This window comes from Penicillium longicatenatum (assembly GCF_028827895.1).
Source record: "Penicillium longicatenatum strain IBT 33135 chromosome Unknown contig_1_segment0_segment0, whole genome shotgun sequence".
Classification (NCBI taxonomy): domain Eukaryota; kingdom Fungi; phylum Ascomycota; class Eurotiomycetes; order Eurotiales; family Aspergillaceae; genus Penicillium; species Penicillium longicatenatum.
Window position 1 is genome coordinate 2,466,984 of NW_026643119.1, and position 16,656 is coordinate 2,483,639.

Sequence of the window (16,656 nt, forward strand, 5' to 3'; positions counted from 1 at the left end):
AGTTTTGGGCTGCTTGCATAGGTTCATTTGGGGTCTCCGAAACTTCTTTCATCCGGGTGAACCCTTTGTTCCAACTACATTATTCTTAATATTGTGTTGTATATTTGTTTTTAATACTTGCCCAAAAGAAAGGGACAAGGGCTCAAAATAGCCTGTTGTCCTGCTTTCTGTACATACTTATCAAGCTAGAATGCACGTTCATGACCATTAATCTTGGAATTCCAGCCAACTTCTCATATGTGCATTACTAACTTGCGCTATATATGTACTTTGTATAGAGGACTCCGATACAATTATAGCTTCCCGGCTTGTCTGCCTTTTTTTGGCAGGAACCAGTCCATATACTTCCGCTGCAACGAAGGAGTGACCCCCGTGACGGGATGGGCTGGCTCCTTGCCTCCAGCACAATACTTCCGTACCGCATCCTCTGCGTGTCCCTGAACGTCATACCCATAAACATCCATCACTGTCTGTGGGTCCCCATACAGGTTGCTGCTGCGTACAAAGTACGTGCCTTCCAGCTCCGGGGCCATTGCTGTATCACGTCCTTGCTGTAACGGCCCGTCTGGCAGTTGCCAGATGGCTCCGTTGATAAAGGAGACTTGTTGTTTGGCATATGCTTTAGGCATGCGCTCTGTCTCGTAGATTTCGACGGCATCTTGAATACCAATCTTGCCCTGAACCACGGCCTCCACGCACTTGCCGAGAAAAGCACCATCTTCCATCGAAGTAGCTGCTCCTTGCGCCATGTGATTCACCATGGAATGCGCTGCATCGCCCATGAGAACCACGTTCTTTTGGGATGATGACCAAGACTTCAAGGGTCCAGTCACCATGAGTGGCCAACGTGACTAGCACAGGAATGAGTATTTATGTCTGTCATGTCTCTTGAATAGGTACTCACCACTTCCGGGATCATATCTACAATGCGCTTGATACGTGGGTCATAATCCTTATATTCCTCTCGCATCTCCTCGATGGGCACGTTGTCTTGAGTGGCACGCAGCTTTTCCGGCCGATGGTGTGAAAGTACCAAGTTAAACATGTTGCCGGCCGAGATTGGATATGTAATGATGTAAGACTGAGGAGCCATCCACACCTCCATGGTGAGCTTTTCGATGAGCTCTTTGGCAATTGGATCTTGGCGAATTTGGTCGTATGGGACCATGGCTCGGTATGCACAGTTGGTGGTCGGAGGCTCCGGCCGCACATCTGGGAACAATGTTCGACGGACAATACTATTGACTCCATCTGCGCCAACGCAGAGATTGAATGTGTATGAATCTCCTTTCTGAGTAGTCACAGTCACCTCCTCGCTTTCATGGTCGATCTTGACGACGCGAGAGTCAATCTTGATTGTGGCCCCGGCTTTGGCAGCGATCGTGGCCAAGCCCTCATGAAGATGCGCGCGGTGAACCACCCACCATGGTCTTTGAAGATCTCGTTCGATTGTGTCAATCTTGGTATACCCGACAGGCGTACCATCTTTACGCCGCATGTTCAATTCTTCAAATTGCACCAAGTTCTTTCCAACGACCTTGTCCACGCCCCATCTCTGAAGAAGTACGGACACATTGGGGGTCATCTGGATTCCTGCTCCAATCTGATATAAAAGGTGGCTTATATCAGCTTGCGATCCATCATAGATACAAAGATACATACTTCACCTAGCTCTTCAGCCGCTTCCAGCACGGTGACTTGGGCGCCGGCTTGGCTCATTGCAATTGCAGCAGCCAGCCCACCGATACCCGCACCAATAATGCCGATATGTACCGGACGAGAAGTCTCGTCATAGTTAGTGATATTGATTTCCCATTGTGAAGTGAAAACAGTGCAGGACCAACCATAATGAAAGGTTGCAATTGATGGATTGTCGATATACTGTATATAAATTGAGACGAACGCTTTTGCCAGGATTGTAGATGGGTAACGTCAATGGCATTTTATATGACTTGATCTAGCGGTTCCTGACATGCATTACAATGAGCCGGACCCACAGTGCATGACTGCCGAAGCAAGGCCGGGGAAATAGGAGAGCGGATGCTCTGTAGTGCATGATGGAGAGCGGTCGGGGAGTTCGGGAAGTCGTGTCTGGTTCACAACTCCGGATTTCCATCTAGCGCAGCCACCAAGAATGTGGGGATCTGCCAAGCATTTGAACATTCGTGGGCATCCAAGGTCTTTCCATGGTTCCCGATGGGCGAAAGGAGACTTGATGTTCAAACCTTCACCGCTGCCAAGGTCAAGGTGGAGCAACCCCATATGATGACTATCTCCCCGCTCTTCCTTTCTTCCCCGTATGCGCCATGCCACAGTCGGCCCATCCCCCTAAACGCCGGCGTGCAGTCTTAGCCTGCAATTCCTGTCGGCACCGGAAATCCCGCGTAAGTATGTCGGTTCAATTGCCGCTCAAGACTAACGCTTGGACAGTGCGACGGAGGTCGACCGTGCACACAGTGCAAGGAGCTCGAGTGTGATTGTGTCTATCAGGATGTGGGCACATCATACAATCTGACGGTGGAAAAAAGGTGATCCACCCTCCAGTGGGGGAATCATCTTACGACATGAGCTTCCTACTGACCGGCAGAACAGTTATTTGGCCCGACTCGAGCACCGAATCCTTGCCATTGAGGCATCTATCCGTAGACTGGAGCATAATCAAGGTAATGTTACCCCGTCGGCACCAGCTGAGGGGCCTCTGGTGGCCGATCTGGCAGTAGGACACGGAATTGAATCTACCTCGGCCAAGTCGGACCTCCCGGGACGCTCCTGTCACGCGATGAGTCTTCCAGGGAGGGCCGAGTTTGAAGAGATAGATGCATCGGAGAACTCAATTGATGGGATGGGCGCCATCAATTTTGCAGATGAAGAGGATTGTGGATTTTTCGGTAGGGAATTCATTCCCTCGTGGACATGTGTAGGATGAGTCTGGCTAATCTTTTCAGGCCCGTCATCCAACATTGCATTCATGCGTCATATTTCTCGAGCTATTGCAAGGGGAAACCCACACGGTGGCCGTGTTCCATCTATATCCTCCCCGGCACCAGCCGGTGGTGGGATGTTGAACGTGTCAAGATCTCGTCCTTCCCTGGACGATCCTCGGGGTAGAATGCAAATGGCGAGCGAAAATGGGATCAACATTTTTGCTTTACCCTCTGAGCAACGCACTTGGAGCTTGATTCAGGTTTATTTTGAAAAAACTGGACAGCTCCTGCCATTCATCCACGAGGCATCATTTTGCGAGACATATTTTCGAATGCGCGAAGAGAATTTCAAACGAGTGCGCCGGACATGGCTCGGACTGCTTAATATTGTTCTGGCTATTGCCACGAGTCTTCATACAGAAGGTGACCTACCAACCGGCAAAAGGATCCAGGAGTCGGATATATACTTCCAGAGAGCGAATGGACTCTGTGATAGGGATTCCAAACGAAATGCAAGTCTAGAGATGGGTGAGTCATTTCCTGCAAACCATGGTAATTATTATACTAAGGGGAGGTATAATAGTACAGTATCTATTGGTCCTGGGTCAATATCTTCAAGGGACCCAGAAATCCGTGCAAGCGTGGACCACGCACGGTCTGGCTATTTCAGCGGCTTTCCAACTTGGATTGCATTCACCCGAGGCCAACCGGCGCTTCTCGCCTGTGGAAAGTGAGATTCGCAAGCGAACCTGGTTTGGTTGCATTCTGCTGGACAGGTAAGGACCTAGATCATGGAATTCTGCGCGGAAGCACTAAATTGTCAACCCAGAACATTGAGCATGACGTTTGGCCGACCTTGTACCATTCCGGAAACGTACGTGAAGCTGGAGATGCCTGTCAAAGATATGCAGGTTTTGACTAGCACACCAAAATCCGAATCCTATCCTCAATTGGATGGCTGGTTCTTCACAGCAGCCATGTTAGTTCAGACAGAAAGCCTTCTAACCGCACAGACTAACTCATTGGCTCAGAAAACTATACGTTGTGATGTTCAACGTCCTCGACAACTGCTACTGTCAAAACCTAGGATTTGAACACCCCTTGACCCCCGCAAACGCAGTGCCTCAAATCCTTGAGGGCGAGCGTCAGCTTGAGGAATGGCGTTTTTCAATTGTGCCTTCTCTCGGTATCAGACTCTGGCATGAGCCTTTACTTGCCGAGGATCTAGTGCATTTGGACCCAGAATCCACGATTCGCCATCGATTTGGCATTGTTCTCTCGGTCCGGTACCATAACCTACGTATTCTCCTCTATCGCAAATTCCTTGAGTGTTTCTTGGATACATACAGTGCCGATGATTTGGCTTCCCAAGAAACCAACCTTGTCCACCAGATGGGCTTCACGGGCGTGCAAAATTGCATCGAGTCTGCCAAGTCAATCATTTCCACCGTTCATACCATCACTTCATCAGGCGGCTGGCACCGAGGCCTTCTTGGGGCCTGGAATTATTCGCTTTATTACAGTAGGTCAACAAATATGTCTTTCAATGGCTCTACCGCTGAACTCTTTCCCAGCCTTTAATGCCGGTCTTGTCATCTTCGGAGCCCTTCTCGTCTCGTCAAAGGAAAGTCAGTACAGCCCAGACCAATGGCGCATGGTTGAAGATGCCCGGCCATACCTAGATCTCGCTGCGGACGCTTTGCGTCATCTAGATTCGGGGAATCTAGTGATTGAGCGCTGTGTCGAATATTTGGCCCAGTTGTCTATGATCCTCAACGCCACCAGTGAGTTTTCGATGCTCGAATGAAACCTTCAAACATTGGTACTGACCGTTGTAGCTTCCGGCGAAGCGAGTCACCCCCATGCTCCTGTCGGTCCTCACATACCACTGCCTGTCCCGGAGATACTTTCCACGCACGATACGGATGACCCAATCTGGCCCAATGTAGATCTCGGCGAATTCATGATGGATAATGATCTGGACTTGCTAGGCCGCATGTTCAATTTCAGTCAATCCAATGGCACGGCAATCTAACCAGTATGGCAAGTGGAGCATGGGAAGATCATGTTTGCTCCCCTTCATATTAGGAAGCTACTCTCAAAGCACCTTGTTCAATAGCTACGCTTTTTTCGTGGCTTGTATATAGATTGGCTAGCTTTGTATAGGCAGAGAACCAACGATCTCTAATATTATGCATATACTATCTCACCCTTTGAATTATCACACATCGTGATCCATCATGGGGGTGGAAGCCGTTCGCCGCCAAATCCTGCTCCGAGCTTGGCCAAACTTCCATGGTAAACCCTTTGGCCTGCTCCGTAGTCATTGTCTGGTACATGGCAACCACTCGGTGCGCCTGCATGATGTCCCCGCACTCAAGAACGGTAAGCTTTGCTTGTGATTGAAGGGAAAGAGTGAGAATCCGATGGTAGAAAATATCTTCCATATTGCAATCTTCAGGCATTGCCGACTGAGGAATACTAGGCGGCACCAATGCCAATCGCGGCTCAAACCGCCGAACACTGCGTGATGTGGTGCCATTGCGGAAGTCCGCGGTAGATATATAGGGCGGATTGGAGATCAGTAAATCACATTCAAATTCCGATGATCCACCGGGATTTCCAAGCCGAGGGAAGTAATCCTGCAGGACCTCCTGTGTTGTCGGGACAGGTGCGGATTCGTCTCCCACGCCAAGGACGTCGGCGCGATGGAAGTGAATTTGGGTAAGGGCGCGGTCGGTTAACAAGGCCCGATGCATATTATGTGCCAGATTCCTTTGGGCTAGCTTCAAGGCCGTTGGACTTATGTCAATGCCCAAAATCTGCATGTCTTGGAAGTTTGGAGCGAGAAGCGCATGCAGCAACAGTGCGATGCAGCCCGTGCCGGTGCACAGGTCCAATACCCGGAGGGGCCTCCGCCGGCGTGGTGACGGAGTGTCGTTCTTGCTTTCTAGAGCCATTTGACGGAGTCTCTTGGCGGCTTGAAAGGTGTATGATTCAGTATCAGATCTGGTAGGCGACGTCAGCAATCTTGTATGGGAATGGGGTCCGGAAAATATCCAACCTTGGGATCAATACACCCCGCTGGCAAAGAATTTCCAAATCTCCAAATGGTTGATCCCCTAGGATGTACTGGAGTGGGACCCCTCGGGAGCGCTGTTGACACATAGATCTTAGACGCGTTCGCCATCCTGGCGATCCCAGTCGCGAGGACTGGCTATCACGCAGGGCACGCTCCCGGAGCCACCGTAGCTCATTTCGCGCAGAGACTAGCGTACGGCATTCTTGAAGCAGCAAAGGCAGAAGAGGGGTTTCTTGATAAGCCTTGATAAGTACTTTGGTTGGAATACGCGGCATTCTGGTGTGAGAAGATGTTGGGGTGATAATGCCAAGCTTGACAGAAATGATTGCTACGAGAGGGAACTTTTCTTTTCCTCAACCCAACCTGTTGAATCATCGCTATGGTTTACTCGTACCCGATTGGACATGGACGATTGGTCGTTTGAAAAAAAGAAATAGGTATATATAAAATTCATGACACATGAGAAGAAATTATCAAACCAATAGACCCAGGTATGTACCTCAAGCCAACACCAATACACCAATTTAAACATGCAAAAAGATCTCAAGTGAAGATGGAGTCATGATATGTTCACTTCCCCTCACAGAGCCAGCAGAGCCGCTCCGGCCAGACCCAAAGCCATGTGATTGGGCATCCTGGTTGGGCCTGGGGCAGCAGGGTTGCTGGTCTTGCCGTTGCCCATTGTGATGACGGCGGTGCTATCACCGGTCGGGCCTCCAATGCGTGCCCCGTCACTTCCAGTGGCTGCAGTAGTTACTGCGTTGGTAACTGAGGTGGCCCCCGGCACCGAATTCGAACCGGTGCCAATCTCCTTGATGTTGTTGCTCGTCGAGTCAAAGTTGGTGTTGGCCAACGAGATCTCGTTGTTGGCCAAATCGTATACCACGTACGCGCTGCGCAGGAACGTATCACCCAGCACCGAGGTGCTTCCTCCGGATGGGACAATGCCAAAGGTGCAGGCAGCGTCACCATTGCTATAGTACGCTTCTTCCAATTCCAGAACCAGCTCGGCGATCCCAACGGTGATGGTCGGAGACGAGAAGGTGTACGAGATATTGTAATCCTTCTTAGCGATACTGCAGGGGACGAAGCCATAGCCGTCCGACGCTTCGTAGGTGACATCTAAATCTTCAAAGATCTTCTCGACGATGCTATCCGGGAGATAGGTCAGGGAGCTACCGGAATCGAGCAGAACGGCAGCCGGAAGGGCGCTGGAGGAGTAATTGGTGGTACCGGAGGAGTTTGTCAAGGCAACTCCGGTCAGGGCGATGTAGAAGGCGGTATATCCGTCGCCGGTTTTCTCGATCGGCAAGGTCTCGAGGGTTCCGTGATACTTGTCGGTATTCACACCGCCGAACAGAATCGAGCCTTCGCTGGCATCCAGGTCGTTCAACCACAAACTGTATGCATTGGAGTTGATCAATCCCTTGTTCACCATGGCCTTGGGTAGGTTAGCATAGGATTGCTCCCCCGCGGTGCCCACCTGGGCTTCATTTGTGACGTATCCAATTCCCAACACACCCTCTGAAGCGAAGAAATTAGATTCGGGTCTCCAATCCCTGCGGTTTGAGGGGATGTAAACTCACCTTCCGAAGACGAGGTATCGCCGATGCCGAATTGGAAGTCTTTCAAGGTAGTGTCCCCAATGTGAAGCGTCTCGGTAGCGTAGACGCCGGCGGCTCCGGAGCCATCGGCATAGGTGATATTGAAATCCGAGGAGACATAGGAGTAGGTGGACGATGCACTGGAATCATAGGTACCGAAATAATCACAGTATTTCGAGTATTCTTCACAGAAGGTGGAATTGGGAGCATTCACCCATAGATCACTGCTGCCGGTGTCGATGACCAGACGCAAGCTCTGTTCGGGGGTACCAAGAGTGACATTGACCAGATAGAGGAGTTCCTATACACTGATGAGTTTCTATGTGTTTGGCGGTTTTTGCTTTTTTCTCTCTTTCTTTTCTTTTTCTTGTACATACCTCGTTATCCAAACCCACGCTGACTGTATCCGAACGCTTCCGCCTCGCTCGATCTCTAGCGACGGGATTCGAGATCTCTCTTCGTTTAATATCGAAGCCAACGACGGCCGGAGTGTCTCGCTCGTGCAGTGTTAACCCTAGGACTGGGAGTGCATAGGTCGCTAAGAGAACCCAGGCATTTCTCATTTTAACGGGTTTTGTTCCGCTTGCGTTCTTGTACGTAGTTTGGAGGGTTTTTTTTTGGAAACTTTCAGGGGGACGGTCGCAAATATAACAGATATAAGACGGAAACCTAGGGAAATGCCGAGTCTAAAGGGAAAGAGAGAAAGAGGGAAAAGACCATCAGGGTCTTTGGGGAAAAGAAGTGGATGCGACGATACCACTAAGCCGGAGGGCGTTTTTTTACTATGTATAAACGTACATCGTACCTCCTTTTCTCGGTTCCAGGGAAATCGGGGGAATCATCGCCCCCAACACCAATGGAATAGACGCTGATTGGTGTGGATCAAGTGCTGCCTTGAGAGTATCAGCCTGCTGAGCCCCACTGAGTGGGCGCGTCACCAACCTCGTCGGTTACAGTCTTCCGAGAATTCGTCATTGACCTTGTGGAAATGGTATATCGCATGCACATCGCATATCGCATATCGACTATCGTAGTAGATCTTCTTGTGCACCGAATGTGTCACGGAAAAATCAGATTGCAAGCATACGTATGCACAGTACGTAGTTTGGTGGAAAACTGATGACGCGGATGGATGACGCTCCCACTTGCACTGTTTCGGGTTTAGCGTGCGGAAAAGCTTTTTAACGCCACGTGAAGAGTATATAACATGAGTGAATCAGGCAACCTATTCTTTATCAGTATATGTGTATTATATGCATAGACATATAATTGTAAGATTTCCTTGATCATGGAACCTATTGGTACCTACTATGATATAGTACCGTAGTGCCGACACCCGGAAGTCATGAATACAGTAGACCCCAAATCGCCCAGCCATGTTTACCCGTGGCATGAAAATACAATATATCGCCCCGTTATTAATAGATGGTGGGTTGGACCCTGGGGTCCGAGAGAAACCACCCAATTGAAGATTTTATACACAGTCAGGGGTCTAACAACCCCCCCCCCCCCCCCCAAAAAAACTCCTGCTCTCTATCGTACAGATTCGGCGTATCAGGATATTTATCATAGACCCATAACATCCCGGACCTCTCGCATGGTCTCGTTCGCATTGGCCTGAGCTACCTCCGCCCCTTGCTGGGCAACCGTGTCCAGGTACCCGCTCTGATCCTCCATGATCTCAATGTATCGTGCTCGAATTTCTTGGAGATGATGCGCGATCCGACTCGCAACGTGCTCCTTTAACGCGCGGAGACTGGCGGACTGAAACTCTGCAGCGAGGGTGGCGCATGGCACCCCTTCGAAATGGCTAAGGATCTCAATCAAGTTGGAGACCCCGGGTCGACGGGCGGGTTCATAGGTGACCATCGGCTCCGAATCCGTCAGAGCAACCTTGACCTTTTTCTGAATCTCCGAGGGAGAATCGGTCAGCAGAATACGGGACCGCTCATCCGTATGGGATTTGGACATTTTGGCAGTAGGCTCCTTAAGTGACATGACGCGTTTGGCGGGAGCTGGATTGGGTTAGCCGCTGTAGATAGGACTGGATGAAGGGGTATTACAGATCAGGGCCTCTGGGACGGGAAAGATGGGCCCATAGAGATGGTTGAAGCTATTCGCAGTATATCTGGAAAACTCCAGGTGTTGTCGTTGATCTTCACCAACTGGCACATGAGTGGCTCTAGTGGTATGTTAGCTTCGGGAAACTCGCTCGTAGCCGGGGAGGAGGGAGAACTGACTTATGGACAAGAATATCGGCCGCTTGAAGGACAGGGTATGAGAAAAGTCCCAGACGCAGCTGGGCCCGGGCTTCCGAATGCTCCAGGGTTATATTCTCAGGCAATTGAAGCTTGCTCTAGGAGCCCATTAGCTTCTGGCACGGTAAGGTCCAATACGAGTCAGTTCCGCCTTACCTTCCACTGGGTCATTCTGGAGAGATACCCCATGGAGGCTACAGTACTGAGCATCCACATCAATTCTGCATGGGCCGGTACCTATCCAGCAGAGATTAGCCTCCTGTGCTCCTATATCATGGATTGGGTCCCTTACAGCGGATTGATAGAAGACGGTAGAGCGTTTGGGATCCAGCCCCACTGCAAGTAAAGTTGCGAATGCCTCCCGTCTCCATCTTCTCAATTGCGCTGCGTCTTGCGGAACAGTCAATGCATGTAGGTCGACGATGGAAAATAGCAGTTTGGTCCCTGGTTTCGCATTATTTTGTAACTTCACCCACTGATGAAGGGCCCCCAAATAATTACCCAAGTGGGGCACTCCTGTTGGCTGAATTCCAGAAAAGATAACGGGCTCCGGAGTGGTAGTCGAAGTGGTCGAACTGATAGATCGATGCCATTGGAAGGGTTGCCGACGCATCCGCGACAACTGCCCCCCCACCGATCTTACAGAGGCACGTCCATGATGATAAACTAAAGTACGCATCTTAAATGAGATATACGCCACGACGGTTGTCACCAAACGGGAAGGAAGGACATTCGTCTTTCCGCATCTCCGCGCCAAAAAAAAAACATCCCATTTGGTCACGTGATGGATGGCTGGAGACAGAGTATCTTCCAAAATCAACATTATTCAAAACAAGAAGGGTCGAGTAAGTCTTTTGTTACTATGGGGGAATACAGCTTAGATCTTTACTGCGGCATCATGAAAAGTGGAAACGGTCGAGACAAATCTCCCAGATTCGTGACTTGGGATTGGATGTGATGGGAAAATGTATACAATACACGGGGGTTGGAGGGCCCCACAAAGATGAACACGATGTGATAAAACTACAGGACGCCGAGGGTTTCTCCAAAATGCAAAGCTCAAGCACGAGTCCAACTTGGAACCAGCGTTGCTCTATCGGCTTTTGCGCTCGGCAAATCGGTCACTGTCCAAAGTGTCGAAGATCGAGCTCTCCGCGGAATTATCCTTACGCTGACCGAATTGGGCGAGATGCGAGCCCAGAGCCTTCTCAATCTCCGGAAGAGATTCGTCCATCGATTTGCCAACATCTGTGAAGGGTTAGTGCCTTGAGCTGGTAGCAAACGGGGTTGAGGAGTCGTACCAAGGCTGTCATGCTCCCAGACGTTGGCCTTCATGCCGACACCATAAAACGCGTGTTTCCGTAGGAAGGCAAGCCAGGCTTGCACTGCCTTTGGGTTTCCATCCTTAATTTGGATTAGCCGGCGGAGGGTGATCCGCTCAAAGTTCTCCTGACTCTTCTTGTGAACGAAGTTGCTTCGTGGGACGGTCCAGCGTTCAACGATGCGTGGGAGAGGGACGGGACCGGAGACGGGGAGGTTGAGGTAATAGGCAGCCCGGATGGCAAAGTCGGCGAAGAATTCCACGTTCTCGACGCTGTAGGATCGAAGCTGGAGATCACAAACAGGGAGGCCATATTCCGCCTTTCTCCGGAGGGGTCGCATATAGATGGCTTGCACGCTTCGTGGCAGTCTGGTGCCCTTACCCAGGGCTCCCAATCGCTCGGACCTAATCGCCAGTAAGCATAATGCTTGGTCTCTCTTACTGGGCGCACTCTACTGACCATTCTTTGACTTGTGGTTCGGATGGCTGCTCCGGGGTTGACGTCGATCTGGATTGAGAAACCATCAGTCACTCCGCTCGAGTCAAATAGAGCTGTTCGGCGTGTTTCGTGGGGCCTTACATAGATTCAGAAGCTGTGGTCGCGGCAGACTGGGGTGCTGTCTCCTGCGTTGGGGTTGGAGTTGGCGCAGTAGGTTGACTGGAGGATGATAGCGAGCGAATGGGCACGGGTACCTTGAATTATTCAACCCCGAGCTGGTCAGCGCACGAAGATAGATGAGCAGCGATACAACATACCCGTAGACGCTTTCCAGCTCCCAGTAAGGAGCGAGTTGTGCTTGTGAACATTGCGTCAATTGAAGTCCCTATAGTGAGTGTTTGGCGGGTTTCATTTTTTTCGTTGGAGATGCGGCCTGACCGCCTTTCCCCAGGGACCATGGGACCGCACGGCAACATCCTACGGCTGATGTGGTTTGACCCAGGGATCACCTTGTTTACATAGGTTCGCATGATTGTAGAGTTATAGATGTCAAGTCAAGACATAGCTTTGGTGTTTTAAGGAGGAAGTGGTGGGTTTGCCTCACACGCCGACGCCGCAACTGTCGTGAACTATTGTCGTATATATGTCTAGTCAACCATGGGAGGGTTGGTTCGATCTTATCTAGTGAATAATATCCTATATTCTGTATTTTGAGATGGCTCATCATTTCCAAGGATAACCGTGACTGATGATCCTTGTATATCGAACATGACAAGACGATCTGTGTTTGTTACAGACACAAACTCGGTTGACCAATGGAACCGCGCGACTCCGCAGTATCAGGAGATTCGTCGAGATCCACTCTGCTTGGACTTTTCTTCCCTACCTTTCTACAATAGCTATACCTTTTAACAACACTACAAATCTTGGAACATGGCGTCAACTGAGCTGTCTGCCCTCGAGCTGGCCCACGAGGCGGTGCTTTTCCTGAATAGCCGACTTCCCGAGGGTCTGCAAAACCCAAAGGTTGCAGTCGTCTGTGGCTCTGGATTGAGTGGCCTGGCGGACACAGTCCAAGCAGGCCCTCGCATGGAATTCGACTACGCCTCCATTCCTCATTTCCCTCGTCCAACCGGTAAAATCTGCCAATTCAGTTGAAATGATCAGCGAGACTAATAGCATTAGTTGCGGGACATGCGGGCAAGCTGGTGTTTGGGCTCCTAGGCCAGAAGATTCCCGCGGTATTCATGGTTGGCCGTGCCCAGTGAGTCCAATCCAAACTCGTCGAGGTATTAAGGCTCATGGCCATATCAGCTACTACGAAGGAAATTCGATGGATCAAGTGACATTTCCCATTCGCGTGTTCAAGCTCCTAGGAGTGGACACGGTCGTGCGTGAGTCCGCGCGGATGACTCAAGATATCTCTACAAGTACTAACGATGAGAAACAGTGACCAACGCGGCTGGAGGACTCAATCAAGATTTTAACGTGGGTGATATTATGCTACTGAATGACGCAAGTTTATCTTTGCCCATCGACCAGACAAGATCTGACTGACATCCGGCGCAGCATATCTTCCTGGCAGGCCTCGCTGGAATGCATCCTCTAAGAGGACCCAATATCGACGATTTCGGGGTCCGCTTTCCACCTTTATCGGATGCATATGACCTCGATTTGCGTCGACATGTCCACCAGGCGTGGAAAGAAATCACCCCTTCGCAACCTACTCGAAAATTACACGAGGGAGTATATGCTTTTGTCGGAGGCCCAACGTGAGTAGAAAAGCACCCTCTCCCTACCCGCACATTCCTGACGATGTTGTAGTTATGAAACAAGGGCCGAGAGCCGCATGCTTCGAATGCTGGGTGCTGATGTGGTAGGCATGTCCACCGTGCCCGAAATTGTGGTGGCAAGGCATTGCGGCATTCGTGTGCTCGCATTCACCCTGGTCACAAATTGCGCAGTCTTAGCTCCTGTTCCTCGGGGAGATGAGCAATTGCTCCAAGGAAAAGACGCCAGTGAGCTCAATGCAATGCTGGGCGAGGGCAAGGCAACACATGAGGAGGTCCTGGAAGCTGGCCGCACAGCGGCTTTGGACATGCAGGTTAGGAGTCCTCTTGCATACTCTGACCAGAAGATCCGCAGCTAACTTGGGCAACAGCAACTGGTGAGGCAGACCCTTTTGAGAGTATTTGGCCACTCATAGACAACAGAAGGATATATATTCAAATGGATTTGAACATGAACCTGTGCCAGTATGCATGCCAGACGGTGACCGGCAAGAGTGGTGATCATGGTTGGTCAAATCATCTTTGGCCTGAAGCGTCATGATCACTTAATCTTCCGGTTTCGCTGTGCCCGTAGGTTGTTGTAAAAGGCCTTTTTCCCACTCTGCTTGGTGGTTTGAATGTCGCGATACTTGGACTCGAAGCGTCTGGTTTCCCGTTCCTGGGCCATGGCTTCTGCTACAAAGGTCTTCTTGCGGTCCTTCTTGGCAATGCGGCCGCTGAAGAACTCGGTGGGACCTTCAATGATGGTTCCGACCTGAGAGAATTCAGGCAGTTTCGCCTTTCCATTCTCTTTCTTGTAGTGCCTCTTGGGATCCAGCACAGAGCGCATCCGCAACAATTGCAGATCTCTTTTGAGTTCGGTAGTCAACTCCGTTTTGGGGAGGTCGAACCACTGGGGTCCAGCGGTGGCCTTTTCCTAAAGAGGTGACAGTTAGTCCGAGTCCGCAACTGTATGCTCTAGGAATCACAGAGAATTTGTGGAGTTTGCTCAGAGTAACTATGAAAAATAAAGCTCTCACTGGTGCAGCACAGCCCAAGACGGGCTGGTTACGCTGCATCAAGCGCTTATGCGTTGGGAAAATTTTCCTCATAGCAATTTGGGTAGGTTGGACGAGTCGACCAGGGGAAGACAGAAGACAAGGGAGAGCATACTTTACTAGGGGTTTTGGCTTGCTTAATCAAGTGTATGGAATTGGCCAACTCCTTCTGTTTAGGATCGACCAGCTGGGCCGAATCGACAGTGGCAATCTCATCGCCTTGGCGAACATAGGGCTCAAGGGAGGTGCCTGAGGATAATTTGGGAATCCTGTTTAAAAAAGAAAAATCAGTTCTGTTTATAAACTGATTCATCAGTCGAGGACGAAATATTACCTTAAAGACGCAACGTCGGAGTCTGGGGCGAGTTGAGCGCCAGAACCGCGAAGACGGCCTTCAGCTTCAAGCAGTAGCTGTTGAATTTGATCATCGGTCAAGTCCATCTCATCTTGAGATTGCACATTGATCTCCACACGAGTTGAATCCATCCCTACCGATATGGGTAAAAGGGAAGGAATGGAGGAGTTTAAAAGAGCTCAGTGAAAAGTAGACTTTATAGGTTTTTTTTTTTTTTTTTCCTGTTGTTGCTTTGCTCGGAACGGACAAACTTCTTATCCGCGACAGCATCACATGATCATTTGGCACTCTGGGATGTAAGTACCAGGTACCTGTAATTACAAGTTACTGACTAGTAAAAATAAGTACTGAGTACCTTGAGATATCCAACAATCGCGGTTGTCGTATTCTGTGAGACAAATCTTGTAATTGATAGTGATCAGTTGTCATAATGGTGAATGATTTACTTTGGAGCCGTGGAATAGCCCCTTCTTTGTCCTGGTAAATCAATATCAGACGTTCAAAAAGCGGGGGTTGGGAAACCCGAAAACGTCAGAACAGCTGAGAGCACCCTTGGCGCGCTTCCTTTCCTTCAATTCAAGAGTTATCGGAGTCTCTCCTCCCCAGGTCAAAGTTGCTGCTTCTTGTCTATTTGCGTCTTGTATCTGCAACATATCCCAGAAGATTCTTGAATCCATCCTCTTACCTCATCTCAACTTCGTCGGGCGCGAAACGCGATCCGAAATGGAACCAGCTCCTCAGGGTACCGGCCAGCAGGGCAGACAGCAACAGGGGCAACAGCAAACACCTGTATATGATACCAGGAATGGTGGACACTATGGTAAATGAGCACCGTTTTATCTTAATTATTGGGCGTCGGCTTGGTAGCTATGGACGCGGTCTCTGACAGGCGCGCAACCGAGGCGTCCTTTTTGCATTTCGTCGCGTGAATATAGGCTAATCTTTTCTGCAGGTGCCAGCGCACAGGTATGCTTCTAGAATTGAGCCGAGCCCCATACTATCTCTCGAATAACTGCGTGGGAGGTCTCGGAGTCACTGCTAATCAGTATCCGAATTCGATCAGCTCTCCGCGCAAGGCTATGCACCGCTAGCCGAGTTGTACACAGGAACCTGGGCCAATGTAAATTCCCTGCCGCGTCTGATCGTTACCCAGCTCATACCACATTAGGTGAACCAAGGTCTGCAAGGGACCGCCCGCGACATCTTGACGACCTACTGGCAGCATGTCATCAACCATTTGGAGGGCGAAAATCATGATTATAAGATCCATCAGCTGCCGCTTGCTCGCATCAAGAAAGTGATGAAAGCCGACCCGGAAGTCAAGATGATTTCCGCGGAGGCTCCGATCTTGTTCGCTAAGGGGTGTGATATCTTCATCACGGAGCTGACCATGCGCGCATGGATCCATGCGGAAGACAACAAGCGCCGTACTTTACAGCGCTCAGACATCGCTGCCGCTCTTTCCAAGTCGGACATGTTCGATTTCCTGATTGACATTGTTCCCCGTGAAGAGGCAGCCTCACACGCCAAGCGATCGAGCCAGGCAGGCGCTCCAGGACCGTCTGTTGCCCCGGGCCAGCTTCCACCATCCCAGCATGGTGTTCCAACACACATGGGCCCTGCGGACTACGGCTCTCTCGGTCAGCATGGAATTCCCCAAGAGCAGGAGTACCGGCCACAGCCCGCGATGTATCCTGGCCCAGTCCAATCGGACCCAACTGCAGCATATGGTCAGCCTCAATCCCAAATGTTTGATGGGATGTATGCTCCATACCCGCATCTTCCTCCCCAGCAGGTTCGTGAAATTGCCCTCTCAAGTTTTCCGCAGAACTAATCAAGCGTAGTG

The 16,656-nt window shown here is 50.4% G+C and overlaps 9 protein-coding genes across 9 annotated transcripts; 3 read left to right on the forward strand and 6 right to left on the reverse strand.

Moving 5' to 3' along the window:
- Positions 1–293: 293 nt before the first annotated feature.
- Positions 294–1,942, reverse strand: N7484_001693 (Salicylate hydroxylase; the record flags this gene model as incomplete). The annotated part of the gene is made up of 4 exons (XM_057112113.1): positions 294–851; positions 905–1,603; positions 1,663–1,881; positions 1,904–1,942. The coding sequence occupies 4 exons, from the start codon at positions 1,940–1,942 to the stop codon at positions 294–296; spliced, it is 1,515 nt and encodes a 504-aa protein (XP_056976850.1).
- Positions 1,943–2,306: 364 nt separating this feature from the next.
- Positions 2,307–4,959, forward strand: N7484_001694 (transcriptional regulatory protein GAL4; the record flags this gene model as incomplete). The annotated part of the gene is given in 9 exon segments (XM_057112114.1): positions 2,307–2,384; positions 2,431–2,528; positions 2,545–2,888; positions 2,946–3,452; positions 3,508–3,700; positions 3,754–3,903; positions 3,956–4,446; positions 4,499–4,708; positions 4,763–4,959. The coding sequence occupies 9 exon segments, from the start codon at positions 2,307–2,309 to the stop codon at positions 4,957–4,959; spliced, it is 2,268 nt and encodes a 755-aa protein (XP_056976851.1).
- A 166-nt stretch (positions 4,960–5,125) lies between these two features.
- On the reverse strand, positions 5,126–6,281 carry N7484_001695 (N5-glutamine methyltransferase family protein; the record flags this gene model as incomplete). The annotated part of the gene is made up of 2 exons (XM_057112115.1): positions 5,126–5,933; positions 5,989–6,281. 2 exons carry the CDS (start codon positions 6,279–6,281, stop codon positions 5,126–5,128), a joined length of 1,101 nt encoding a protein of 366 aa, XP_056976852.1.
- Positions 6,282–6,586: 305 nt separating this feature from the next.
- On the reverse strand, positions 6,587–8,173 carry N7484_001696 (pepsin-like aspartic protease; the record flags this gene model as incomplete). The annotated part of the gene is made up of 3 exons (XM_057112116.1): positions 6,587–7,530; positions 7,593–7,911; positions 7,988–8,173. The coding sequence occupies 3 exons, from the start codon at positions 8,171–8,173 to the stop codon at positions 6,587–6,589; spliced, it is 1,449 nt and encodes a 482-aa protein (XP_056976853.1).
- Positions 8,174–9,176: 1,003 nt separating this feature from the next.
- On the reverse strand, positions 9,177–10,039 carry N7484_001697 (tryptophan--tRNA ligase MSW1; the record flags this gene model as incomplete). The annotated part of the gene is made up of 4 exons (XM_057112117.1): positions 9,177–9,625; positions 9,674–9,792; positions 9,851–9,966; positions 10,025–10,039. 4 exons carry the CDS (start codon positions 10,037–10,039, stop codon positions 9,177–9,179), a joined length of 699 nt encoding a protein of 232 aa, XP_056976854.1.
- Positions 10,040–10,961: 922 nt separating this feature from the next.
- On the reverse strand, positions 10,962–11,996 carry N7484_001698 (mitochondrial 37S ribosomal protein uS10m; the record flags this gene model as incomplete). Its single annotated transcript, XM_057112118.1, has 5 exons — positions 10,962–11,116; positions 11,170–11,594; positions 11,650–11,697; positions 11,770–11,882; positions 11,946–11,996. The coding sequence occupies 5 exons, from the start codon at positions 11,994–11,996 to the stop codon at positions 10,962–10,964; spliced, it is 792 nt and encodes a 263-aa protein (XP_056976855.1).
- Positions 11,997–12,561: 565 nt separating this feature from the next.
- Positions 12,562–13,777, forward strand: N7484_001699 (purine-nucleoside phosphorylase; the record flags this gene model as incomplete). Its single annotated transcript, XM_057112119.1, has 6 exons — positions 12,562–12,763; positions 12,814–12,892; positions 12,943–13,022; positions 13,079–13,116; positions 13,198–13,400; positions 13,453–13,777. The coding sequence occupies 6 exons, from the start codon at positions 12,562–12,564 to the stop codon at positions 13,775–13,777; spliced, it is 927 nt and encodes a 308-aa protein (XP_056976856.1).
- Positions 13,778–13,959: 182 nt separating this feature from the next.
- N7484_001700 (Fcf2 domain-containing protein) lies at positions 13,960–14,941 on the reverse strand (the record flags this gene model as incomplete). The annotated part of the gene is made up of 3 exons (XM_057112120.1): positions 13,960–14,334; positions 14,571–14,724; positions 14,790–14,941. The coding sequence occupies 3 exons, from the start codon at positions 14,939–14,941 to the stop codon at positions 13,960–13,962; spliced, it is 681 nt and encodes a 226-aa protein (XP_056976857.1).
- A 592-nt stretch (positions 14,942–15,533) lies between these two features.
- Positions 15,534–16,644, forward strand: hapE (CCAAT-binding factor complex subunit HapE; the record flags this gene model as incomplete). Its single annotated transcript, XM_057112121.1, has 4 exons — positions 15,534–15,630; positions 15,763–15,776; positions 15,874–15,930; positions 15,979–16,644. 4 exons carry the CDS (start codon positions 15,534–15,536, stop codon positions 16,642–16,644), a joined length of 834 nt encoding a protein of 277 aa, XP_056976858.1.
- Between the last annotated feature and the right edge of the window lie 12 nt (positions 16,645–16,656).